Genomic DNA, 26,547 nt, shown 5'->3' on the forward strand with positions numbered 1-26,547 from the left:
CCTTTGTAAAAGGTGGGGTTTAAACGCAAAAAAAATTAAAATAATACAGAGTATTTGAACAAATTGCGCCTGTGTTGACTGGCAGCATTCACACACTGTAATGAGGCATTATTTGATCGCTTTGAATACCATAATGCACATCTTTCGGTCAAGCCTTTCTCTGGAAAATTGCTTTAACTTTTAAAAGGGATGATGATTCACATCAGAGCGGGTCAATTTTACATTGCGCCATTATGCGTGAGCATTTAACAAGCTGTATGGAATACGCTGGCTTTTGGAGTCGCAATAGTAAAAGGCGAAAAAATATGAGTCGCAAATTTGGGGGAACAAAATGTCCATCCTTTAATGGACTAATATTTAATTAAATGGCAGTACATTTTATTTCTCAGCCACAAAGACGGGCACCGTGCCTCCTGTTAAATGGGTTTAATGGAGATAACTGGCGGCCTTGAGGCAGGCAGCCTCTGCATGCTCAAACTTTGTTTTCCGCCTATAAAACACTTGTAAGAAAAGATCGGCTCCACGCGCTGATAACGCGAGCTGTCATTTTTAATTAACCCCTCACCTTCGCTCCCCAGGCAGGTGGAGAGCGCGCGCGGACACGGACACGCGCCGGAGCAAGGATTTGGCCTGAAAAGTATAAAACTGTCAACAATCACAGTCACGATTCATTCAGATATTTATTCAGACAGCGAATAAATAATCTTGAGTAATATCAATCCGCGTGTGATTCAGTTCACAATCAGCGCAGCTTTAAATTGTCAAACTGGCAGTTTCCTCCTGTGCATTAACTGCGCCGTGTCTGCGCACACACAGCACTGGCTGGTTTGTTTTTTATATATATACTGAGTATATATATATATATATAATGTCACCTACAGCAACATCATCCTTCAGGATACTCTGCATTTAAATAGCAACAGTTTCCCAATGACGCGTCGCGCATGATCTGAATGTTGAAAATCCGAAGGGAATCGTGGACAGTGTATATATGCACCGTGTCGCCATAACACACACACACACGCAGACGCTCTGGAAATAAGTGAAACGCTTACCTCGTGAAGAACTGCCGTGTGAACTGTATTCTGCAATGAAAGGAGACATCGTGTGAGAATACATAAAAAAATAACTGTATGCATTCAAAAAAAAACAAAAAAAAAAAACATACCAAATCGTGTCTTGTATGACAGTCTGAGCAGAAGCTGCACAACACATGATTGACGGCGGGGGTTTTGGTGTTTCTGTCTGCGGTCGAGTCTCTCATTGGCTGACTGCGTCCCCGGCCCAGAACGCAGCCTCCGGATTGGCTGCGCGCCCTCGCCAGCTGTACTTCAAAGAACACGCTCTCTACAACTAGGTAGTGTCGAGAGCTGCGAGCCAGGAGAGGAACCGTGTGACCCGAGTCGGACACGGTGAGACTCAAATCACATTAGGAGCTCGTTTGTAGCAGTGAAATCGCGAACACTCTCATCACAGCACAGACCCTGGATATGGCTACGTCTATACTTGGGGTGAGTGTGGCTTTGCTCTTGTGCGTAAAGTTACTTTCTCTGGAGTTTGGAGTTGTGAATTATAACTTTATTTAAAATGAGCGGTTAAATGAGGCGTGCTTCATCACATCTGACCTTATTAAGCGTTATAGTGTTGTTATGTGTTATCTTATGTGTGAAAGTTTGTTAAAATGTTAATACATGCGATATGTTTTGAAACTAATAGTTTGATGTTGTCTCTCTCCAAACAATCACAGTTGTTCAAATATATGCACTGAAGCTCTGTTTATTTGTTTATTTCTTTATCTTTAATCTTTGTTTACAGTTTGTCTGTTCGGGGTCTAACTTCTGGTGTGTCACTATGTGTGTTTTCAGGAAGAGCCACGGTTTGGAACTACACCTCTAGCTATGCTGGCTGCAACTTGCAACAAAATTGGTAACACCAGTCCTCTTACAACTCTACCTGACTCCAGCGCGTTCTCGAAGGGTGGATTTCATCCGTGGAAAAGATCCTCCTCCAGCTGTAACTTGGGATCCAGTCTGCCCGGTTTCGCAGTAGCGACGAGCCGCGCAACCACAGGACTAACGCCGAACAGTGGCGCAGGCAACAGCGCCTTTTGCTTAGCCTCCACCTCCCCGACCTCGTCTGCGTTTTCCACTGAGTACAGCGGTCTGTTCTCAAACTCCGCGAGCGTCTCAACACAAGAGTCTGGACAGTCGGCTTTTATCTCCAAAGTCCACACATCGGCAGAGACCCTGTACCCGCGGGTGGGGATGGCGCACCCTTACGAGTCGTGGTACAAGTCCGGTTTCCACTCCACCATCTCTGGCGACGTTGCCAACGGCGCGTCTTCGTGGTGGGACGTCCACACCAACCCAGGATCCTGGCTCGATGTCCAAAACCCCGCAAGCACCCTCCAGACATCGCTGCACTCCGGGACGCCTCAGGCGATCCACTCCCAGCTGAGTGGCTACAACCCGGACTTCTCCTCCCTGACGCACTCGGCGTTCAGCTCCACGGGAATCAGCCCCTCCGCGTCTCATCTGCTCTCCACCAGTCAGCACCTGTTAACACAGGACGGTTTCAAAACAGTCATCCCCACGTACACAGACGCTTCCGCCGCCAACGCCATGATCTCGGGGGGCAGTTCAGGAATAAGCAGCTCGTCGCGGTCGTCCAGGCGCTACTCCGGTAGAGCAACATGTGACTGTCCTAACTGCCAGGAGGCTGAGCGGCTGGGACCCGCCGGGGCCAGTCTGCGGAGAAAGGGACTCCACAGCTGTCACATCCCGGGCTGCGGCAAAGTGTACGGGAAGACGTCTCATCTCAAAGCGCATTTGCGGTGGCACACCGGCGAGAGGCCTTTTGTCTGCAACTGGCTTTTCTGTGGCAAAAGGTTCACGCGCTCCGATGAGCTGCAGAGACACCTGCGCACCCACACCGGCGAGAAACGGTTCGCGTGTCCGGTGTGCAACAAGCGCTTCATGCGCAGTGACCATTTGAGCAAGCACATCAAAACGCACACGGCCGGTGGAGGAGGCAAAAAGGGCAGCGACAGTGACACCGACACCAGTAACCTGGAGACCCCGAGGTCCGAGTCTCCTGAACTTATTTTGGAGGGAGTCAATCCCAGAATCAATGTTAAAGATCCGTCTCCTCACGACGAGCCCTAGTGAGGCACTGCCCTCAGATAAAAGTCATAATAATTATTATAATAATAATAATAATAATAATAATAATAACAATCATCATCATCAAACCAGAATAAAAAAAAAAACTGCACAGCGATGAAAACGGGTCTTATCTGACGGACAGTACAGGAGAAAATATTTCCACAAGCGATTTCAAAGTCTGAAAAAAAAAAAAAAATTCTCCACAGCAGCAGGCGCGTGACGAGTTTCTTTTAATTCCTTATTCAATCTAAAGACACCAGAGATGTTTTACAGCTGGCCTTTGGAGACACGTTTAAGGACTTGACAATGAGAAAAAAAAAGATGTTTTGCAGAGGGTGCGAGAAAACAAACCTGTTGAATTTCTTTGGTTGGACAATGCGAGTTACATCTTGTATATTGCTGACTAAACTCTGTGTTATTTTCATGTAAATGTTTAGGCTTAATGATTGTTTTATTCGTGTTGGTATATCCTGGAAATCAGGGAGTTTACTTTCGACGCACTTTGTGGATATGTATGTACACAGCTCCCCCCTCCCCCCAACTTTGGTTAACCATTTTATTTTATTTTGCTCAAAAAAATATCTATATATAAATGTTTACCTGTATAAAGTCACACGTACAAGACTTTCATTTTATCGTAATTAAAACGTGTCAAAAAAGGCTGTGATTGTGTGCTGCACATTTTATATTTGGAGTTTAATCTATTTGTTGGGTTTTTTAAGTTGAAAAAAATAATAATTTCAAAACTTAAGGTTGTTCATGGGGTATTTTTTTTTCCTTTAAATTACCTATAGGCCTGTATGATACCTTGACTTTGACTATTTTCCCCTATGGAATAAATCAATGTTTAATGCCCCGGAAAAGACATTTCATGCCCAAATGAAAATCTTGTTAAACGGTATTAATTATGACTTGGAGCACATCACAGCCCCATGTGTTTTGTATTTGCGATTAGGGATTCGTGTCTTATCAAATATCTAATTAATCTCCGAGGCATCTTTTGTTCACTTTCACTTTATCGCGGGTTTTCCGAGGGGGTTTGATGACAAAGGTCCCTGAATATTTATTCTAATTGTCCAAATTAACTGCTTTCATTTGCATAGCAATCGGTGGGCCGAGGAAAAAAAGGGATACGGCTTCTGTCTATTTTTTTTTTTTTTTACAAAAACCACATAGATGTTATGGGAACAGTTTTTTAAAAAACTCAAGGAGGAAAAAAAGCAGAAGGGGGCAAAGAGTCACATGCAAATGCTGAATTTAAAATGGCCTTTGCGCAGCGCAGTCAAATGCTTTCTGCGCGTTATTTGAATATCAGTGGCCTCGAATTGAAAGGGTTCAAGGATGCTCTCTGACTTCTTTGTGCTTACCCACTGCAGCGTCCGACTCGAAGAAAAAGCCAGGGAATAATTACAGCGTGGGTCCAGGACGTGGAACACGTCAGGGAAAAGCATCTCACCCAGACCCCCTCTTTTTTTTCAAGAGGATGTTAAATTGACCAGAAGGCAATAGAGGGAAATTATTTTCATTTCCTTTTGTGCAACAGCGGCTTCAAGGAAACGGCCACATAGTGAAAACTATTAAATTAGACTGCCGATTTGAATTTCATCAAAATATATAAAAAGAGAGAGGCGCCAGCAGCGTTTACGGAAAATGTGGGAAATGTAACGCCGAGGTGGCGCATTTAAATGCTAATTCACAGATATTTATTTACTGATAAAACAAAATTAATTGTTTATTTTAAATGGATTAAACTATTTTATCCTGTTGTTTTTTTTAAAAAAGAAAAAGAAAAAAGAATTGGAAATTGCACGTGTCAATGTTGGCAATTTTAATTTAAATATCATAAATATGTTCTATATTGCGCGCCACGTCCTGTATCAAAATATAAACAAATTGGTCTCCATTACACTAAAAATAAACAATGTGCGGCGCTTTATCCGCATGCTCTCACTGTTGATTTGCTGTTTCTGTATTTACGCGGTGGATGTTTGCAGAGACTTTTATTTCCAACTCGCAAAAAATCCAGCCGAGTGTATTTCACAGCTTTACAACCATATAAAGCATGTATCATTTTATGATAATTATTTAAATATATATATATATATATATATATATATATACATACACACACACACACACACATCTGTGTATATTTAACTAATTACCATAAAATAATACATGCCTTATATGGCTGTAAAGCTGTGAAATACTCTTCTTTAAATCAGGTTTGAGAGCATTTCAACACTTGGTGAAAGTCTAAATCTTTGTCTGCCATCATCTCAATAGCGCTGTAATTCCTTTCACCTGACAAAGAAAAAAAAGGCATTGAACTGAGGGTTAAACATTTAATCAGAAAACAAAAATATTTGTACAGGCGTCAATGGCCGTCAAACATTCCAACTTACAGTGTCGATTTTTCCCTTCAAAATGCACGATTATAAAATAAGGATAAAAACGTAAGCTACAGATAAACACCGTAGGTCTTTTCCAAAAGTCACCTGACCATGAAAATCAGTCCAACATTTTCCTATCAGCAGATCATAGCTGCAAATTGCTCCCAATGCTAATCAATTCACTTGGACGCTTTCACACAGTCCAAGACTGTGTGATGAGAGTGCAATGAGCTACACAGAGATGTTTTTTTTTCTGTCTACTGCTTCCCTCTACTGGAAGAAACAGAGAGCTTCACTGTCTGTCTGAAATCAGACTGTGTGATAATTCACACAATTTATTAATAGATGGCAATGTACAAAATCAAAATAGGAAAAAAAAATCTATTCATGTGTAATTTATTGTTTGTGTGTTACAGTAACTTAAAAAAAAGCTCAGTGCTTTCTTCTAGTTCTGTCTGAGCTCCTCTCCCTCCTCTCCCTACTTCTACTCCTTTCTGTCCTCCTTTCCCTGCTTCTGTTCCTCCCATCCACTGTTCTGCCTCTCCATCCATCTGTGCCACTTCTGTTCCTCTCACCATCACCGCTGCGATGCTTGTGTCTACCCCTGTCCTCCCTGCCTCTCTCACGGCTCCTACTTCTGTCCTTGCCCGGCCTGGAGCTGCCAGGTCTCTGTCTGTCCCTGCTGGTGTGTCTTTGTTTCTCTTGACCTCCCTCCAACTTGATATTGTTTTGCGGGCTGTAATTTCGACTCCTGCTCCTTCCTCTCTCTGTCCGTGTTTCTCTATAATTCTGGGGCTCCTCTTCAAGCCTCCTGTGTCTGGTGTGAGGGCTCGATGAACTGCTCATGTGAGAGGAGCCCCTTTTCTGACTCTTGACTTGTTGCCCGCTCTTGGAGCTCTTATCCCTACAGGAATCTTTCTTCTTGTTCTTCTTTCGCTTTTGGCTCTTGAACTTGTCGCGGCTGTCTGAATCTGAGCCACTATCGCTGCTGCTGGAGGAGTCACTAGAGCTGCTGCTACTTTCATGCTTTTTCTTGTGCTTTCTTTTGCTCTTCTTCTTCTGCTTTTTGCTCTTCTTTTTCTTAGACTTTTCCAGGTGATCAAGTTTTCTGTAAAACAACAATAAAGCATCGCTATTTCAATAACAATCCTGTCAAAGGCAACTGAAACATGAGTCACATATTAAAAGATGTATAAGCTACATGAAAACCACAGCACCAGAATGGTGAGAAGATGTGACAAAAATGATGACATTTTCTATTTAAAAATGTTATGAAATACAACACCATCAAGGAAACCTTTCATTGATCAGATCAATTATCACAGACTTTTCTCAGCCTACAGTACCAGTATAATATATCAAAACCGTGTAAAGTATTATTTAACTTTGGCTCCATTATAATGGAGATTAATTAAATTTTTTTATGTAACTAAAGTTTTTATGTATAAAGAAAAGTTTAAGAGTTTACCTGAGGAGCTTCTGTTTTTCTTTCGTCGTTAATGACTTCAGAAATTCTACCTCAGGATCGTCCTCTTCATCACTGGCAACAAATCCCTATACAAATAAAACACAAAGCAGCACATTACACAGTGCATTTAAATCAACAAACAAGTTTCAAATTAAGCAAAGACAAAAACGAGCAAAAATATACAAGTGCATCAGCGGAAACAATCATAAATCTATGATATTGTCTGATGTGTTCATTTAAAATGTGTTGCTCTAAAAACTGGCTACGCTGCAGCATTTACACTAGCTGTGGCTAGTCTTTTTCTCTGGAGGGTAGAGAACATGTGCATTTTCCTATATTGTCCTATGTGTGCAAAGATGGGAGTGCGAGACAGACAATTACCTGTGATGGATCACAAACAGTAGCATTCCGATCAAGGACACATTTTTTCAGGGCAAACCCACTGTTTCGCATCTCCGCCATTAACTCTGAGGGGTGCATCGACGGACCTGTTAGCACAAATCACAGCCTCAGAGTCTCATTGATGTCAAACCCATGCCAGACACTATCTCCACAGTGGGAATTTCAGGGGCGGCTTTGTTAACAGAATGGGACATCAAATCAACTCACTCCACTTCCGGCTGAGCAAATCATAGAATATCGTTCTCTGCCAAAGCAGCAGTTAGGGGAATCAGAATACACAACAATTACATTTTTTCTGCCGGCACAGAAGGGGACCATAGCGGCACTCCAGCATTAACGCCGCACACCGACTGGACTCTGCCTGAGTAAACATTCCTTCTTTACTACTCAACTCGCTGATTGCAGAACTCGGAATCAGCTGAAGAACGGGAGCTCCAGCTGAAACCTGAGAGGAAACCTTTAGTAGGTGTAACACCTGCCTGCAAAGTCTAGTCACAGACTAAACCTAAGCTACTGGCTGCAAATATGACAGCTATTCTTGATCCCTGTTCTTTTTAAAATGCATTAAATTATTCTACATTTATAGAACTACCAACACATATCTTTAACAGATGTACATATAAAGTAAAACCAAAAAAATACAGAAAAATAAAATCAGTACAAAACAATATTTTTAACAATTACTTCTAGGTTCAAAGACAGGGAGTGGTACGTTTAGTTGTTCTGCATCATCATTTGTCAGTGAATGCAGACTGAGCATTAATTAATGTAATAATTTTAGAACAGTGACAAAATGGCTACAGAGAATAAAGGAAAAGCAGGGCAGCGTGTTTGTGACAATGTTATCCTATTTATTCTACCTGCTGCCTCCTCTGAAGCCATGGAGCTGGCATTGATGCCTGACAGTCCATAGAGAGGACACTCTCTGTCTGTGTTCACATGGCCCCATTTGTGACACTTGATGCATCGCACGTTCCGCACCTGTGAAGTTAACAATAGACATTATTCACAATAGTCTAAATCAGAGCTTCCCAGTGTGGGCCACAGCCCACTGGTGTGCCTTGGAGGTACTGCAGGTTGATTTCAGACGGGAATAGAAAACCTCCTCTCAAGAGTAGTTTTTATTATATATTAATGAAATTAATATTATATATATTAATAAAAATGTTATTTGTTCCAGGAAAGATAATCAAAATTTAAAAAACCTCACTTTGTTATTCACATTGTTTATTTTTTTAACATATGGGCTTCTCAGTTATGGTCAAAAGGCTAGACATACACTTTGATCAATAACAATTATTCATGATGACTATTATTTGGTAAAGTTATCCGGTGATTTCAGTACTGTGCAATTTTCTTGCTAATTGCTAAAAGATAAAATCTGTGATCATGGATACAAAAGCACAACATCACATAAAGAACAAGACTACTAGTGTTCCATTTACATTTAAGTCAAAGTCAGAGTCAACTCCCAGTTTATGAATCTTTGTTGCAGTACAGAATAGACATGCTTCAAAAAATACAAATCATTACACACCTGGATTCCAAATGGCTGATCTCTAATATTCATGTCATCCTTTGCATATCTACAAAAGAAAATTGAAGATAAAAACAATGTCAACACTAGAACACTGGACAATATTCACAGAAAATGTCATAGTATAAGAAACAGCCACTTACTTTTCTCGAGGAGCAAGCTTCTGCCACTCAAATTTGCACTCATCTTCTCCCTCCTGACAAATACACAAATTCCATTGCGAATTGTTACTCACATATTGTTAAGTATGATTGGAAACTAAGACAAAAACTACACCAAACACATGAAGTGTGTTGTGTTTAACATGTTCTTTTGTCTAACTTACCTCTTTTTGTTCCTCTTGAGGACCGAAGACAGATGTGAAAGACAGAACAAATATTACAATGTTAATGCATTATGTTCTCAAGAATCATTTGTGTGGTACAGGATATAACATTTGAAGGGACTACAGATGATTAATTTGAGGGACACTTTACCTTTGGATGCTCCGGGTGGAGCCTCGTACATGAAATTGAGGCCATTTTTAACACGGTCATCACCCATCAACAATCTGAAGGATTGGATAAAAGTCATGACAATTTAATTCTGAAATTGCATTTAACAGCATTTAAATTTAGGAGGTTTACAGAAAAAGTCCTCTGGACTTTTCCAAAGCTTCATGGGGGACATGTGTAATGAAAATATCATTCAACATATAAAACATTCAGTGCACAATTATCAGTTAAGTATGTTTTAAAAAATAAATCTTTCAAGCTGTGTATTTATCAAACCTGTTGTTGTAAGTGTCCTGTTCTTTCACGTAAGCCTGCATTAGGTCTTCTTGCTTTTTCTTCTCGTACGTCAGTTTCTGCTCTGCTATCCATACCTGCAAGATAAATAAAATCAGATGGATTATTACATATTAAGTGGGAGATGATCATACTTTGATGAATATATGATTTTCACTCAATAATATGTATGAACTGAGGTAACTACAGCTGAATATGACTGTGATTTGTTCATTTAAAAAAAAAAAAAAATACACTATGATCAGGCTCTTCCATGGTGGCAAAGTGAACATAAGACAAATAAACGGGACGTTAGCAATGATGCACAGAAGTTAAACCAAGTGCCTAAATGGGCATTAAATGGTTCATACAGAATATTACCGTTTAAAATAAACATTATTATGTACAGGGTTAAAAACATGGAAGCTATTGCTAAAACGAAACCTACCACTAGCTTCGCTTATTAACACGTATGCTAACTGGGCTAACTGTGTCTATCACTTACCTTTTTGATATTTGACTTCGACGCAGGGTGGAAATCCTTCTTACACATGAAATTTGCAAACGACTTCCCCATGGTTGGCAACCTATAACGTTATCTTAAGTGAAAATAAAATGCTATGTTAGCTGACGACGTTGTTAGCTCAATCACCCCGCTTGTAAACAAACGCCCGTACGAAGATGGCTTTACATTGAGGAAGCCAGTCCCGCTAGTTCTCGCGAGATTACTGAACAGCCACACGACATCGATTTCTTTTATGAAAATAAAATATATAGTGACGTAATATTGGGTGAGATCAAAAAAATTACTCTAAATCCCGCTAGTGCGGCATGCCCAGGGACGAAATAATATGGCTTGTCCAAACGTTTCGAGTAACTGTATGGAAAAAAAACACGACAGCAAGGATCAATGCGAGATTGTCCCGGCGAGTGACAGATCAAAGTATGTGCATCAGGTACGTGCAAAATTCACATTTAAAAGTTTGGCGAAAATGTGACTAAAAATGGGAATGAAATTGAGTAAACGTGAACTCACTACGAACATGAGTCGAACTTCAACCAGGTCACGTGACTGCAGTGTTATCGCGTCAGAGGTGGTGAAATCTCGTGCAAGCAGAAATGGAAATAGAAACTTAAGTGCCCTGTGGGAGTGCAAGACATTAGCGAGGCTGATATTTTGGTGAGTACAGTAGTATTATACTGCACTACAGACTATTCTTGCTCACACAGGACTATGTTTCCACCTGAACTAAAATCCGTGCAGTGAAGTGTAGTGAATTGTTATCCAAGGGAAATTGTGCTCTTTAAATAGGACCATCAGTTTGTGTGTTGGTCATATCTGCAACCTAAAAAGTGAACTGTCCTCTCTGTTTGCTTTCAGCAGCTTTGACAAACATGCAGCCATCCTCCTGTGACACATTTGTGGCTCTGCCTGCCTCCACTGAGGGACACTGCATCATATTTGGGAAAAACACTGACAGACCTTGTGATGAAGTCCAGGAAGTGGTTTATTTTCCTGCTCAAGACTATGGTGCAGAGGAGAAGGTTGAGGTACTTCACACAAAGTCAGTTTGTTAGTACACTTCAACCTGCCAGTGGTTAACTAGTGACACCTTTTTGTTTGTCTTTATAGTGTACATACATAGAGATTGACCAGGTTGCCCATACTTATGCAGTTGTGCTGAGCAAACCAGCATGGCTGTGGGGGGCAGAGATGGGTGCAAATGAGCACCAAGTCTGCATTGGCAATGAGGCGATATGGGGCAGAGAGACTTCTGATGGTGATGAGGCTCTTCTTGGCATGGATCTCGTCAGGTAAAAAAACCCCTGTGTAAACACTGTATTTTCACGAGTCTGCTATTTGCCAAACTGTTTCTGTTCTTTAATTTTAATCGGGCAGAACCTTTCCAAGAGTGGCAAAACAATTTAAAATCACAGTAATGATCAACAAAACAAAGGCTGAGCAATTACACAGTGCAGCAAACACAGAAACAAGGAATTAAGAAAAGCAGTTTCAATAATTATGAAAACATGTAATTCATTTTAAATGGTATATGACAGATATTAAGGTGATGTAAGGTTGTATGGAAGCTTCAGAAGTAGAGCTTTTTGAAATACAGAGCATTATATGGTTATTTTCTTTCTTGAGTGTGAGCAAGTCAAACCCACATTACGATACAGAGGACAAGGAGTTTGATATTTGTCATTTGTGTTAAAGTATGGGGCACTGTAATCTATGGTACTAGAACAGAAATGCAGAATATCTCCATTGTCAAGACAAACATTAACTGAACTGTAGAATTAGTTTTCTTTAATTCTATAGTCAGTTTAAAATACATTTGCAAGAAAAAATCTCTGCTCTGTGACCCTGTTATTTCACAGGCTTGGACTGGAGAGAGCTGACACCGCTGAGAGAGCGGTGGATGTTATAACTAAATTGCTGGAGAAATATGGTCAGGGAGGACCTTGTATGGAGGATGAGGGTAGCTTCACCTACCACAACAGCTTCCTTATCTCAGACAGGAAGGAGGCATGGCTGCTAGAAACGTCAGGGACGTACTGGGCTGCAGAAAGAGTGGAAGGTAAGAAGGAGCACAGTACGGCATCTATTAAAGGACAAACATTTCCAGTACATGTGGCAAATATACCACTGATCATTCACAACTAGGAAGCTGAGAACTGTTTCTAATTTTGTGGCAGAGCAGTGTGAGCCTCTGCCGTTTTAATCTTAATTCTTAATCATCTGGGATTTCTTTTAGAGCTTTATTTTATTCTTTATAGCTTCATGGCTTGACAAAGTGAAACAGACACTCTTCCACCACAACATTAAAATTCAATTCAATTCCTGAGCCTGGTAACTAAAGGCTCTGCCTCCCATTTAACTCTTACAGACTCTGGGAACCACAAGTAAACCTGTATTTTGTGACCTAAGTGGATTATTAGGGTGATAGGGTAAGACTAGGTCTTTCAGGTATGAAGGGGCCTGACCATTAAGTGCTTTGTACGTGAGGAGGAGGATTTTAAATTTAATTCTAAACTGTACGGGGAGCCAGTGTAGAGAAGCTAACACTGGAGTTATATGGTCTCTCTTTCTAGTTCCTGTCAGAACTCGTGCTGCAGCATTTTGAATTAACTGAAGGATTCTAACAGACTTGTTAGAACATCCTGCTAATAAGGAGTTACAGTAATCTAATCTAGATGTAACAAAAGCATGAACTCGTTTTTCAGCATCCTGTAAAGACAGAATGTTTCTAATTTTCATAATGTTCCCGCAGGTGGAAGAAGGCTGTTCTGGAAATTAGTTTTATGTGTGAATCAAAAGACATTTCCTGCTCAAAAGTAACTCCAAGGTTCCTCACAGTGGAACTGGAAGCCAGGGTGATGTCATCTAAAGTGACAATGTGATCGGAAAGTTTTTCTCTGAGGTGTTTAGGGCCAAGTATAATGACCTCAGTTTTTTCTGAGTTTAAAAGTAGAAAATTACAGGTCATCCAGGACTTAATGTCTTAAAACAAGCTACCTGTTTTAACAGTTGTGATTGATCCAGTAGGTGTGAACAAGTTAAATCGGTCCATTACATAGTTTGGCCACCAGAGAGCACTGCTAGGTTAATTTTCTTCTGTAAAATGTCCCACTCCCTGCATATATTGCTCACAGTAACTTGAATAAGTACAGTGCTTAAAACATTTATTAGACCACCAGTAGTATAAGGTGAGTGAGTATAAGGTTTATGCCACCGCTGCCCTAAATCAACAGCATTGGTAATTATCAAAATATTTTTTTTATGTTTCTGTAATGGTTAATACACCAGTATGTAGAAGCTCTGTAACCTGAAATTATATTTGTAATGCTAAAATAAAATTATTATTGTTATCCATGAATTTTCAAATTTACTGTTTTACAAAAACAAAATATTAAAGCACTTTATTTCTTGATTCAGATGTCAAATTATAGTTGTTTGCTTTCATTCTTGAACAGAAAAAAATGTTTTAGTGGTTGAGTGGTTATGCTTGATTAATTTCTGACTTCTCAGAGAAGCCCAGCAAACCGGCTCAAATTTGGGAATAAAAAGGTGGATTAGTTTGTTATTTGCCAAGTACTGTATATTTTCATATATGCTATCTGATTTCAATAATAGCTGCCAGTCTGAGCACTTTTTGTATTAACAAAGCCTTTCATTTTTCCACTTTACTTTTTGTTTTTGTGTTACGGCATTCTTCACTGAAGTTTGTTAAATTTGCCTCGCAAGAAAAAGCAGTTTTCTAATGGCACACTGCCCTGTTTATGTTATCGTACTATGGCAGTATGTTTTCACTTTGGTGGCAAATCATCACATTTTATATTTTCCTCTAGGTGGACATCGCAACATCTCAAACGAGTATGCCATAACAACAAAGATAGACAAGGAACATCCAGAGATGAGGGAATATGCTCGAAGCAAGGGCTGGTGGGATGGGAAGTCTCAGTTCAACTTTGCTGCAGTTTACTCTTTTATGAACACTGCCAGAATAGAAGCCTCTGGGAGCCGACGCTCTGAGGGAAAGAAGTTGCTGGAAAAAAACAATGGTAAGTCATTGTGCACTTAGCTCACCGTTGAAACGTGTGGCTGCATTAGACAAACTGTTTCATTCATGTTCATGTTTCATTAAAGGTCACATCACTGCTGAGACAATGATGGATATCCTGAGGGATAAAGACAGCGGCATCAACATGGAGGGCATGTTCATGACTACAGGAAGCATGGTGTCTGTGATTCCCACAAATCCTCATCTGCCAGGAGTTCACTATTTTACAGCTACTCCAGACCCCCAAAGGTCAAGAACTGCAGCTGATAAAGTTTCCTTTTAGATTTATTTTCACTGCAGTGTATTATGTTTTAAAGTGACTTCTATTGTTTTCTTTCTTAAATAAAAGGTCTGTATTCAAGCCATTCATCTTTGTGAAATACGCTCATCAGCTGAAGCAGACGACCTCTCCCAGTTATGGTCTAAATGACCCTGTAAAGAAGAAACCCCGTTTCCAGAGCAAGCCTGACCGCAAACATGAGTTATTTATCAAGCATGAACTGGTGGCTGACATCATTGACACAAATAAGGTCCATCAATTCAATTCACTACAGCACATAGACGTATCTTACTTTAATGTGGTCACTGTCCATAAAAAATGAACTTTTTTTTTGTCTACAGGACAGAGGAAAGAAGATTACAGATAGGATGAGGCAGCTGGAAAAGGAGACGATGACAAAAATGGAGGAGATTCTTTCACGTGGCATTGTGCAGCCTGATTTTTTGGTGAATTTGTTCCCAAATTCTGTGCAGGACGAGATGGCCGTGTACAGCAAAAGCTGAAAAGGACTGCAGCTTACGAGTTAGTCGAGGTGTGAAATCAGCCGTTAAGGTCCTTCTTTTTCCATTCATAACAAATAACTGATACGCATGTTTTTTGTCCCCCCCCCCATAGTTGTTATACATAAAGCTGTTTCCAATTGAAAACCTGTGATTGGAAAAAGATTCTATTGTATAGATGGACATAAACAAGGATGCTACTGCATGTAGCTGACTTAAAGTTAAAAGGTCATATTAGTCACACACAGTTCTGCGTAAGACATCTGCAGCTTACGAGTTACCAAATGGCGATCAGGCCAGGAAACAAATGTCAAATATTAAGAGTTCAGTGTGAATAAATATGTATAGACAAACAGAACCCATTCATTGTGCAGTCAAAAAATTAAGTTGTGAAACTGATCTCAAATAAAAACCATATATGCCGCTTTTCACAGGAATTTTGTGCAAACAGTATATTAAATGTTTTTATTTAAAAAAACAAAATTGTCTTTACAACTTTTTCCAACATTTGAGTTAAAACACAAATCTCTGCACTTATAAATATTAAAAGGTTGTATTATTAGCTGTTATATTCCCAACTCTCAGTTAATAGGTGCATGTGGCACATTGAAAGAGGATGCTGGTTTTCAAAGTCAAGCTGGACACTTAGCTAAGTATATGCATACACACTCTTAGTTCATCAGTCCTTGTCACTGCATAATATCTAACAACATACTTTAAACATGTCGAAAGAGTGTTTGATTTAGCGGTCATTAAAAAAATGAAACAATCACAAGAAGGCCATAGAAATGTTTCTACTGTGTCCACTGCTCACACAGTCCTGATAAACAGTGCAATCACTGGCAATTCACATTCATGTTAAGGTAAAGCAATAATGAGCACCATATGCGTCTAGCTACATTACCAGTTAACCAACTAGTAACTCAATCATAAATTAGACAGACTAGTAAGAAACTATACATCTTCCCTTCTTTCTTTTAGCGTTTATAGAAAAATAAAAAAATACCATCCAACGATTATTGCTCACATAATGGCAGCAAATACAACTCCAGAAAGTTCCAGTGTATGTATAAAACACCTGCATAAAAACTATAAATGCCTTTAGCTAACCCCATGAATGAGAAATGTATGTCGTTGTTAAACATGCTGAATGCAAAAGCCCTGAGTCATTTCTTTAGTTGCAGTCATCAACCTAATCAGTTAATACTTTACTGAACAGCCTTTTTTCCCCAGATAAAGAAAGACACAGTTATATCACACCAGGAGTCTATAAGGAACACAGACAGACATAAACTACCAGGCTACCATGATTACTTGCAAGAGAAAGACTTTGAAAATCAATTTCCTGATCAAACTGAAATGTATACTGAGGAGTCAGATCACAAAAGATTATCACGGCAAGTTCTCTTCCTTTCAATTTTAAGCAAAACAGTATGTAAGACCACCTGACAATTAAAAGGTTCAGTGTGAAGGATTTAGTGGCTCTATTAGCAGAGATAGAACATAATATTTATAATTATGTTAATGTTATTGTATAATTACCTGCTCTTAAGCACTGTCCTGTATTTACTATGTCCACATGACTTCACAATGTTACTATTGTAGCGCAGAGGGGACAAATCTAAACACTGCTCTGGATTTTACACCATCTGTATGGCCACCAAAGGTTTTCTTACGTGATTGAAAGTGATGTGTGTGGCAGGGAGTTTTCAGTCTGCAACTTCACTGACAGATGCCCCTAAATCCTACACTCCGACCCTAAAACATACACATTAATAAATATTTTTTTATGAATGAAAATAATGCCAGTCTTTCAGGTTAAAGGGTCAGATGTTAAAATGCCTCAGTGTGCACTCTAAAATGCCAACAGTGAAACACTGTTGAACAGGGTGTTGACACAACAATGACAGCGCAAAGAGAATGTCTGGTTATCAAGATCAGTCTCGGCCTTACTGCCATTTCACCACAGCATGTATTTCACATTAGTCATGTGTGAACGGAAATGTTTACTTTTGTAATAAAATAATTGTCAGCTCTTATCTTTTGGTCTTATGTGATGAAACGATAATGAAGGGGACCGTCTTGAAAGTCATATTGCTGCTTGATATGCTGGATAATACCACCTTGCTGTAAATGTGTCCCGTAGAGTACTGCCTCACCACGATCCTGAGACAAACCAACCTGCTGCAGCCAGTCGACAAGCTCACAGCCAAGAAAGCAGTCCACAGTAGATCTGGTCCCACATCTGAAAGTCAAAAGAAACAGGTTTGTTTTTTAATGAAAAGCCACAGAAGGCAGATGAGAAGCAGACAGTCCCAAGAAACGGAACGATTTTCAGAATGTTCATTACTATGAAGGCTCTAACTACGTATGTTTAACCAGTACTGCTGGATGCAGCAGCCAATTCAGAACACCTGGCCATAGTTCCCCTTAAAGTGAGGGAAGTTCATGAACTTCAGTCATCAATTCAGGAATAAAACTTATTCAATTTGATTAGATTTGATGCAATACAATTCTTTGTTTAATATAGGCACTCAATTTCAGTTACACATTATAGGATAAGCCAAATCTATAAAAGTGTCATCACTGCTTACCTTCAATAAATATTTCATTTCAAAACCACAGAATCCTATTTTATGACACATGAAAAGAAGAGAGCTGCTGATTCCAGAACTACCCACATGTTATTGTGTTTAATACTGAGACAAAAAACTCAAGGCCTAATATACTGACAAACATTAATGACGCTGTAAATATAAAGTGAAGTCTCTCTGACACACTCATGCCCACATGCCTCACTAGCAGTTATTAGGAAAATAGGAAAACTAAAATGACCTTTGCAAAGCCTCTCTAGTTGAAAATAACTTAATATGACGATTTCACTACTGGTGAATTATGAGAAAACATAAAAATACTGTTAGAATATGTATTGTGTTCTGTCTGTGAATGTTCTCAATCATCCAGGTCACTGTATCTTCGGGTACAGTGACATTTTACCTCTAATTCAAGAGGCTTCTTCAGTTCTGACCAAAACAGCTGCCTCTGCGAATCTAGAGAGTTAAACAATGCAGGCCATTCATTTGCTAAGCTAGTTTCAGGTTGTGACCAGTCGAGGTGTGAAATCAGCCGTTAAGGTCCTTCTTTTTCCATTCATAACAAATAACTGATACGCATGTTTTTTGTCCCCCCCCCCATAGTTGTTATACATAAAGCTGTTGCCAATTGAAAACCTGTGATTGGAAAAAGATTCTATTGTATAGATGGACATAAACAAGGATGCTACTGCATGTAGCTGACTTAAAGTTAAAAGGTCATATTAGTCACACACAGTTCTGCATAAGACATCTGTTATTACTAGCTCACGTTGCAGGGGAGTTGATTGGACAATACTATCCTGCTAGCCTCAAGGAAGACTTTGCGTTCCTTTCCAGCAAGGAACGAATCAGAACCGGACACAGTCGGACCATATATAATAAGGAGACAAAGACTGATTATTCCAGAGGGAGTATGTGTCATCCACGCCCTAAGGGAATATCTTAAAGGTGATTATACAGTTTTGTCTTGATGTTGCCTCTGTTCTCTCAGCCGAGCTTTCTGCAAATAAATTCACACAGATTCCAGAGACTTCCTTAAAGTCTCCAAAATATGGAGAACAAAAACACCTAGCAAATGAAAGCAGTGTGCTTGCATCTCTCTGATCTCTCTCACACACAGACTCATATCGGCCTGCGTCAGAGGTCTTTTGCCTTTGTTTTGTTTGCACTTAATATCTCACACGCCACAATGCTCACCCATCCACATCTACATTTCTGATGTTACTGACTGAAATCCTCTCTATCTGCATCCGAGTTTCCTTACTTTGTTTACCATGCCACAGTAAATGTTTGCTTTAACGCCATCCTTGTTGTGTCTTCTCATATTTGTTGCGGCCTTCAATCCGTTTATTTTCATATCAAGGTCCAGGGTAACAGTGAATATGACTGTGTGTGCTCTTACCTCTTCTTTTTAACAATGTCATGAAAACACTGATCCTTGTGGTACTTGGTGAACTTGGTGCAGGTCATCCTGATTTCCTCAGGTAAATCACTCAGCAGCCGTTCTTGTTTTTTTCCATTCCACAGATTGTATAACCTAAAGATCATTCACAAAAACAGAATTGAAATGCATGTACATAACATACTATATATTACATGTATGGCATATATTATATTGTGTGTATAAAACTTCAGAGTGTATAATCTTTACCTCTTTTTAAATGGTAATATAATCAAAAGCTTGTCCAGCCCAAACAGAGCGAAAGAGAGCAAGCCCTGTTAATAGACAACATGTCATAACACTGCTACAACGAGAAAAACAAAACAAATATATTACTCATCATTTGGAACCTAACCTGTCCATAGTTGGCCACAGCACAGAAGAACTGCAGCTCCAAGTAGAGTCGACCAGGGACACGGTTAAAGAGTAACCACAGGCAGCTCGATAGGTTCTGTGCAAATAGACATGGAGCAATTACAGGTTTGATTTTAGAAACAGTTGAAAACTTACTACATGAAAACAATGTGTTCTGTGTTGAAACATGAAAGGATGCACACTAAATTGTCTTTACAGTTGTTTCACAGACACACAACACCACATACTGAAATATTAAATGGACTTTCAATTATTATATTATAAGGTTTTTCATTTAATATGTTATCTCTTGATGGCTTTCCTCCTCTTTTCCCTCCAATACTGGAAGGGGGTGAAATTACACAGCTCGGCCATTTGTCTGATGTGGTTTGTGATACAATGAACATAATAATGCAGGCAGAAAGGACAACATCATGTCCAGAAGTTTACTCACTGCAAGCAAGCCGACAGTCAGAAGCAGACACAAGAGCACGTGACGGGCCACTTGTCTATCTGCAACCTGTTGAAACTCTTCCACTTGGACAAGCAGGCAGTCTGTGGAGTCACACCTGTTCTCACACTGACCTTAGGAAGACAGCAGAGATTGTAATAATAAATGATTATGGTCATTTTGGATTTATAAGAATGAAAAAAAGTGGCAGGTGCATTAATGGTGCAATACCTGTGACAGTGGTTTGTGTGTTGTCCATACTTGTGCTGAGGATCATGTCAGGCATGGGCTGGGGTGGTGCACAGTCACATAAGAGGCATGCTGATAATAAAAAGACAAGAGTGAAATTGATTCTGTGGCGACATTATTATAACAGCAGGTACCTCCACCCGCCTGGAACAAAAAGTGATCTGAACCAAAGTCTGGATGGCTTAACACAAGTATCACAAGTGAAAATACCTCTGTCGAGATCTCCTGGCGTAGTAACAGCCTCAAAAGGTGTCTGGTTTTCTGGTTCAACTTCAGTCACAAGATCCTCTATGGGGCCAGATGAAGAGTTTCCCTCTAGGATTTGGTCATTCTGGGCCCAGCTTCCTCTACTGAGACACACAAGTGAGCTCCCTCCCAGTAGTATGCTGAGGGCAGCAACGACTATTGTGCAGATTATCTATTGATTCATACAAAATCACAGTATTTAGACTTTGAAGGAACTCTCAGCTGGTTCCTTCCTACGAAGCTCCTGAATAGCTTCAAATTAATTTCCATTTATGTTGTTACCTGTGGTTTGCCATAAAAGAATGATGAGTCTATTGTGTCAGCCATTTTTTCCCCAGAAATGAGCAGCACGGCAGTTACTGAGGCAGGAATGCTGTAATATAAAACATTTACGACAAATCACTGACAGTAATGTGAAATATAAACCAGCTCAGTAACACTGTACTAAAAAAGGCCCGTGTCACTGAATTGCAGATTAAATATTCTTGATCCAGCTTTTAGAGCAGTATCTGTTCATGAATTCAAACCATGTGTGGTTATACCTCAGGACAGGGTACATATCGGTTGTATTTCCACCTTTCAGTGGAAGTTTGGTCTCATTTCTGTATTCAGTCTTATTTTAAGTGACTTACCCCCAGCCTGCAATTACAAATATGCCTGGTGAAAGTTTCAGATCCTCAAAACTTCTCAGGAGTACCAGTGAGAGCACTATTAAACCTAAAACAACAAAGATATGCAACATAAGCAACCAATCTTCATAACTCAGAATATTGTGAGGTTATTGTGAGTGGAGATAGGTCCTGTTTACATACCTGGCCACACATAGGTGCTGTAGAGTGAAGTGCATAATAACGTGAAAGTCAAGATCTGCCCTATGAAGTTGTTTTCTTTCACCACAAAGTTCCACAAGATCATCCCAATACAGGTGAGAAACTAGTCAACAAACCATAAGAAATATCAGTATTTACATACAACTTCATTTCCTTTCCTTCTTGATAAAAACAATATACCAGTGTGCTCACCTGTGCCAAGAAAAGGTTGACAGAGAACATGTGAGGTAGCCTCTTGAATTTCTTACTTAAAAACATAACAACAATTGTCCACACCTGTCAGAAAGAAAAAAATCTAAACATTAATGTTAACAAACACAAAAATGTTACATCTGTTGGCTGGTTGATTCATTTAAAAATCAAAGCAAAGGTTGAATTGTTCAACAGAATTACATATTTAAGAAGAAAACACACCAAGAACAACTGGAGTAGAGGATACTACAGGATAAAGACAAATGTGAATATGTTTCAGCAAAGACTATCATACGTATATTTAAGGGTTTCTTACAGAGAGTTGATTGAGGAAGTGAGTCTGAAAGTCAGTCACACGTGTGAGCAAACAAATTTCCTTTTCACTCACATGATGCAACATTAAAAACTATGAATAATGAATTGTGATTTTTACAGAAGCATAGTTATAGTAATCATAGGCCAAACTGTTTTCAGGTATGAAGTGAAACACGCTCTAAATTAAGTTTTCACACCAGATCACAAACATCAGACAATGACAGTCAATTATCCAACAACAATCAGAGGTGGAAAGAGTACTGAAATATTCTACTCTAGTAAAAGTACCACTATTTGGATAACATTTTACCTAAGTGCAAGTAAGTTTACCGGTCTAAAAACATACTCAAGTTTAAGTAAAAAAAAGTAGCTTGTTTACTCAGAGTAAAAGTTACTTAGTTACTTTTTTAACAAGGTTGGTATTTTCTTGTGTCATGCAAAAAGGACAAGGGGACACAAATCTCACATTAATTGTTCTTAATTAAAGGCAAACCTTTACAAATTAAAGTGGCAACTAAATAAAACATGTGAACACATAATGTATCAGTCAAAATGGGTCAATGGTCACAAATGCTTAAACTTTCTCAATCACTCAGGGACCTTTAGGCCAACATTTTTTACTACACTTAAGTAAAAGTAAAAAATTTTTACATTACTTCACTACTACTTTATTACATAAAAAGTACAAGTGCACAACATACCTACTCAGTTAGAGTGACATGAGTAAATGTAATTCATTACTTTCCACCTCCGACAACAATTCACCTAACTATGAAGTGAATGGCTGTGACTCACCAGTACAACTAAGCCCACTATGCTGATGTTAAAGCTGACGTTTTGCAGAGAATTAATCAAAAGCTCAGGATCCATGCAACGCATGGAAAGCAACCAGGCAGAAACATACATAATCGGAGCTGAGAGAAAAGTGCTGATCACCATCCCTGAGGTTACCTGTAACGAAACACACACATTATGAACAGTAGATGTAAAAGAAAACAGGTATATACGAAAACCAGAAAGATGGCTGTCAAGAAGGTGTAAACAACTCACAACGTCTAGCTCAGCATTATAATAGACAGCATAGATGGCCACACTAGGTGCAGTGGGAAATACTCCATATAGAAAGGCGTAATTGGAGAGACTTGAGTGGTTCAAAGAGCTGCTGTTGGTGTTGTCTAACAGTTCCACCATGTCCCTACAAATCAGGGGCATCAGCAACCTGAAAAAAAAAACAAAAGACAGGTTTCATTTGCCATTTTTTGAGAGGTGATATAACACAATGCTGTGCTGCTAAAATATGTTCAAACTCAAGCTATCATTACTATGCCACAAACTCCTGTGACCACTTATCATAACATCCATTTGGTAATAGGGTTGTGGTCTGAGAAAAGTCAGACTCATCCAAACCATCAGCACATAACAACACGTTGGGAGGACTTCACAAAGCTCTGACCTGCTGACTCTCTAACCTCCTACAGAATAACTCATTCTAAAACATTAGGGTCATCTGATAACATAAAGTCACTAAGATGGGTTCTAATGAAGATTGGTTGCTACATATGTTTTGTTGTTTTAGGTTCAATTGCGCTCTCACAGGTTGAGAGGTCATCTGATAACATAAAATCACCAAAGGATGTGTTTTTTTACTCACAATTTTGCAGTAAGCAGTAATATCAGTGAAACAACTGTGGATCTGGTTAGTTTCCTCAACTGGCCCACCATGGACAGACCCAGGTAGAACAAAGCTGCTCCCCCGAAAGAGTTGGCCAAGCCATCCACAAACTCCGCCATGAAGGCAGGAATTGTCTGGTGCAGGGCAAAGTGGGTGATGAGGCCAATGACAACCATAAATACTATTGGGTTCTTCAAGACTTGTAAAACTACAAGTCCCACGATGATTAGCTTGCTCTGCTGGGCGTTTTCCTGATTCTTCCACTTCTGGATCTCACAGAAAGCAAAGCCGATGGGATTTAGAAGCATCAGCGACACAGGAGCAACCAGGTAGATGTACTGGAGGTACTCTGGGTGTGTGTTCTGGTATAATGCTTCAACTATGGATAGAAATTTGGACAAATGGTTCATTATGTTGTAATCTTGTGAAACACAGTCAAAAAAGTCAAGAAACAAACAGTTAAGTTTACAGATTTACAAATAAACACAGACTGGGCCCTTAATTATTAACACAGGTAAAAAAAAGTCCCTAAAATCACACCCTCAGACAATAATTATTTGGTCTGAATAAACTTAAGTTATAGTCATTTGTCATCAGTTGTTAGTAGAGCTCGGCTGACGTTGCTTATGTCAGCTGAGGTGGAGCAGCCAGTCAAACAAGTATTTTACATAATTATCAGTTAAGTAATGCTTGAAGTGGTTTGTTTCACACAAAATATTTTTGTTTGCATAAGTTAATTCCTGAATTACCAAGTCTATTGTTGTGTGTTGCACACGCACTGAAAGCCTCTCCTCTCCCTGTAAACCATAGGTTACTGAATACATGATTAGTGGTTATGGGTGTATTAGATAATGGACTACACTCCCAAAAACATTCATATCCAGTTTGTTGTTCTCAGGTAGTTAGATGTGATGGATGGGCATCGGACAAGCATTAAATCAGCATGATTTAAATTACAGCAGTGAAAAAAAGACAGTGTGGAGATCAGTTTTAAAAGACATTGTACTTACCAATTGGATACCCCAGAGCAAAGTCATTGCTTTGCGTTGCAAATATTGAGAAGAGCCCAGCTTTACTGTAGCGACTCTCAGGACTGGCAACGATCAGTGTGAGGACACAGACCAGGAAAAACACAGACACTTTGGCGATGAGGATGCTCCAGAGAAAAGGCCATATGACATTACCAAAGTCCAGCAGCACCATGTTCTTAAACAGCAGTGCTGGGAGGGCAAACTTAGACACAAAATTACCCAATCCTTTGGCCTGGTTAGAGGTAATGATGTTTGCTCTCCCTGCGATGTATCCACACAGGATTATCCCAAAGCACTCTAGCAGAGCTGGGAAGAGCTTGTCAATCGACATGGCAGAGGAGAGATCAGAGGAGTCTGGGGCGTCCTCGTCCTCCTCATATGAGAAGTTGAAACCTGGTGTCTTCATCATGCTGCTCCTTCCTACAGTGACAGCTTGTCATTTGTGGTCATGTCTGCATCACTGCAAGAGAACAAAAGGGAAAAATATGCAGTTGGAGGTGGAGTCAAGTCCTTACAATTTAGAGTGGAAACAATATCTATATATAGGACATATTCAAATATAACATAACATGAGAAATGTATGTTCAATTAATTTTACAAGAGTGAAACAAAAACAAAATAAAATGTGACTGCTTCATTGAAAACAAAATGAGCTGATGGGTAAATAAATAACAGAGTATATGCAAAGTTCAGGAAACAAGACTACTGATAAGATTATGTACTGATAATATGATGATGAACATAACGTCATTCTAATGTCCCTTTTACTGTATATATATTATATATTTTTTACTTGTACTTCAGTGATTCCAAATTGTATAAGTCCCACATCTGTAATCTAAAATTGCCTTATTTCATATATTTGTGCTGCTATAAAAACAAACGATTTCATAACCTGTGGCAAAGACTGATTAAATTGATAAGACCTCTGTCTACAAGGCATTTACTCTATATGTGTATTTAGAGAATGTACCACTTCAAAGTCCCACATCTGCATGTTCAAAAGGTTGAATTTCTGTATTTGTAGCCGCAGTTAAAACATCATATTCCATAATTTTGGATTGGATTGAAGATCAGGGCAAACCCCACTGTATACATAAAAGCAGAAGTCACATTACTAACAAAGCCAAAACATGTTATGAAAGTGATCCTCACCGAACAGCGACTGCTGAGCCCTCGCCACTCCACTGACAGCACGAGCTAACAGTTAGCAAGCGAACTACCGCTGAGCCGCAGGAGGAAACGGGACCCAGTGTCGCGGCAGACACTTGACACACTGGGCTACCAGCGGCGGATATAACTTTGCCGTGGAGACAGTTGACAACCTCAGGACTCTGTGGTAAACATGTTCATCTCAATTTGTAACACGGTTACTTTAAAAAAAACAACCCACGGAAACTTTCGTAATCCGCGATATACACCAATCACGTTCTTGACACATAAGAAGAGGGTGGGGTTTTTCTTCTTCTAATAATGATTGTCGGCAGGATGTGCACTGACAGGTGTAATGCTGCCCTCTACAGTTCAAAGTTCTTGATTAAAAGTACTTCTCTTCTTCAGAAGTTCAAAGACCCTCATCATCTACAGAGGGCCGAGTTTACTCTGTTGTACATGTAACGTACTGCAGTGTATTATTGTGCAACGAGCGGAGCCTGGATGACCTTTACATTTGTTTTTGTTGTATTTGTACACAGATAGATGTGAGTGTCAGACGCTCGAGCGCGGTGTTTATATATGGAGCTCACGTGAGAGGTTGTACTGCAGATATTCTGCTAATTTATTTGATAACCCACAATTCTCCAGTGACCCACCTGTGGGTTCTAAAAGAATGTCTTTGAATGGCTGTACTAGAAGTTGTGACTAAAATATATAAAAATGGTAAATTATTAATATATATATTCAATGTTCAATGGTCGATGTGTCACATTATAAGGCAAAGGTATGCTGTTTGTGGCCAACAGGAACAAACTACGAGTGTAGTTTTAAAACTTGATTTAAAATGTCATGTTACTTTTGTCAATATGAATGTCTGGACCAGGGTTGTCAAATTCAAATGACCTGGGGGCCAAATCTAGTCTGTCTAGTTAAAAGAGGGT

The 26,547-nt window shown here is 39.5% G+C and overlaps 5 protein-coding genes across 12 annotated transcripts in view; 2 read left to right on the forward strand and 3 right to left on the reverse strand.

The window, feature by feature from the left end:
* LOC122765198 (obg-like ATPase 1) overlaps positions 1 to 1,405 on the reverse strand; it is a 48,693-nt gene extending 47,288 nt beyond the window's left edge. For all 5 annotated transcript variants that reach the window (XM_044019333.1, XM_044019331.1, XM_044019334.1 and 2 more), the window contains exons 1-2: positions 1,169 to 1,405; positions 1,056 to 1,085 (exon numbers count right to left, since the gene is read on the reverse strand). In XM_044019333.1, coding sequence (XP_043875268.1) covers positions 1,056 to 1,085; positions 1,169 to 1,264 — 126 coding nt within the window. In that variant the 5' untranslated portion in view covers positions 1,265 to 1,405. The remainder of the gene's footprint in view (positions 1 to 1,055; positions 1,086 to 1,168) is intronic.
* Positions 1,369 to 3,826, forward strand: sp9 (sp9 transcription factor). The gene is made up of 2 exons (XM_044019330.1): positions 1,369 to 1,511; positions 1,866 to 3,826. Exons 1-2 carry the CDS (start codon positions 1,491 to 1,493, stop codon positions 3,162 to 3,164), a joined length of 1,320 nt encoding a protein of 439 aa, XP_043875265.1. The 5' UTR covers positions 1,369 to 1,490; the 3' UTR covers positions 3,165 to 3,826.
* A 1,669-nt stretch (positions 3,827 to 5,495) lies between these two features.
* On the reverse strand, positions 5,496 to 10,428 carry cir1 (corepressor interacting with RBPJ, CIR1). Its single transcript, XM_044011823.1, has 10 exons — positions 10,237 to 10,428; positions 9,735 to 9,829; positions 9,441 to 9,514; positions 9,290 to 9,303; positions 9,108 to 9,160; positions 8,965 to 9,013; positions 8,288 to 8,408; positions 7,407 to 7,513; positions 7,026 to 7,111; positions 5,496 to 6,665 (listed from the first exon to the last, which is right to left on the reverse strand). The coding sequence occupies exons 1-10, from the start codon at positions 10,306 to 10,308 to the stop codon at positions 5,990 to 5,992; spliced, it is 1,347 nt and encodes a 448-aa protein (XP_043867758.1). The 5' UTR covers positions 10,309 to 10,428; the 3' UTR covers positions 5,496 to 5,989.
* Positions 10,429 to 10,576: 148 nt separating this feature from the next.
* scrn3 (secernin 3) lies at positions 10,577 to 18,974 on the forward strand. 4 transcript variants are annotated; one of them, XR_006358116.1, is made up of 10 exons: positions 10,577 to 10,911; positions 11,113 to 11,282; positions 11,365 to 11,546; positions 12,114 to 12,313; positions 14,085 to 14,297; positions 14,383 to 14,545; positions 14,646 to 14,826; positions 14,918 to 15,108; positions 17,223 to 17,341; positions 18,508 to 18,974. XR_006358116.1 is itself a non-coding variant. In XM_044011856.1 (9 exons), exons 2-8 carry the CDS (start codon positions 11,127 to 11,129, stop codon positions 15,077 to 15,079), a joined length of 1,257 nt encoding a protein of 418 aa, XP_043867791.1. In that variant the 5' UTR covers positions 10,577 to 10,911; positions 11,113 to 11,126; the 3' UTR covers positions 15,080 to 15,108; positions 18,191 to 18,974. The 4 variants fall into 4 exon arrangements, 3 of the variants coding, with proteins under 3 accessions (XP_043867791.1, XP_043867774.1, XP_043867783.1); XM_044011856.1 differs by lacking the exon at positions 17,223 to 17,341 and having other exon boundaries at positions 18,191 to 18,974; XM_044011839.1 differs by lacking the exons at positions 17,223 to 17,341; positions 18,508 to 18,974 and having other exon boundaries at positions 10,578 to 10,911; positions 14,918 to 15,513.
* Positions 15,502 to 25,860, reverse strand: gpr155a (G protein-coupled receptor 155a). The gene is made up of 16 exons (XM_044011813.1): positions 25,607 to 25,860; positions 24,431 to 24,911; positions 23,400 to 23,799; positions 22,799 to 22,967; positions 22,544 to 22,699; positions 21,434 to 21,517; positions 21,224 to 21,344; positions 21,044 to 21,128; positions 20,694 to 20,784; positions 20,376 to 20,583; positions 20,148 to 20,237; positions 19,920 to 20,050; positions 19,467 to 19,562; positions 19,322 to 19,386; positions 19,073 to 19,207; positions 15,502 to 17,321 (listed from the first exon to the last, which is right to left on the reverse strand). The coding sequence occupies exons 2-16, from the start codon at positions 24,858 to 24,860 to the stop codon at positions 17,126 to 17,128; spliced, it is 2,457 nt and encodes an 818-aa protein (XP_043867748.1). The 5' UTR covers positions 24,861 to 24,911; positions 25,607 to 25,860; the 3' UTR covers positions 15,502 to 17,125.
* Positions 25,861 to 26,547: the final 687 nt, after the last annotated feature.

This window comes from Solea senegalensis, linkage group LG2, assembly GCF_019176455.1.
Source record: "Solea senegalensis isolate Sse05_10M linkage group LG2, IFAPA_SoseM_1, whole genome shotgun sequence".
NCBI classification, from domain to species: Eukaryota; Metazoa; Chordata; class Actinopteri; order Pleuronectiformes; family Soleidae; genus Solea; species Solea senegalensis.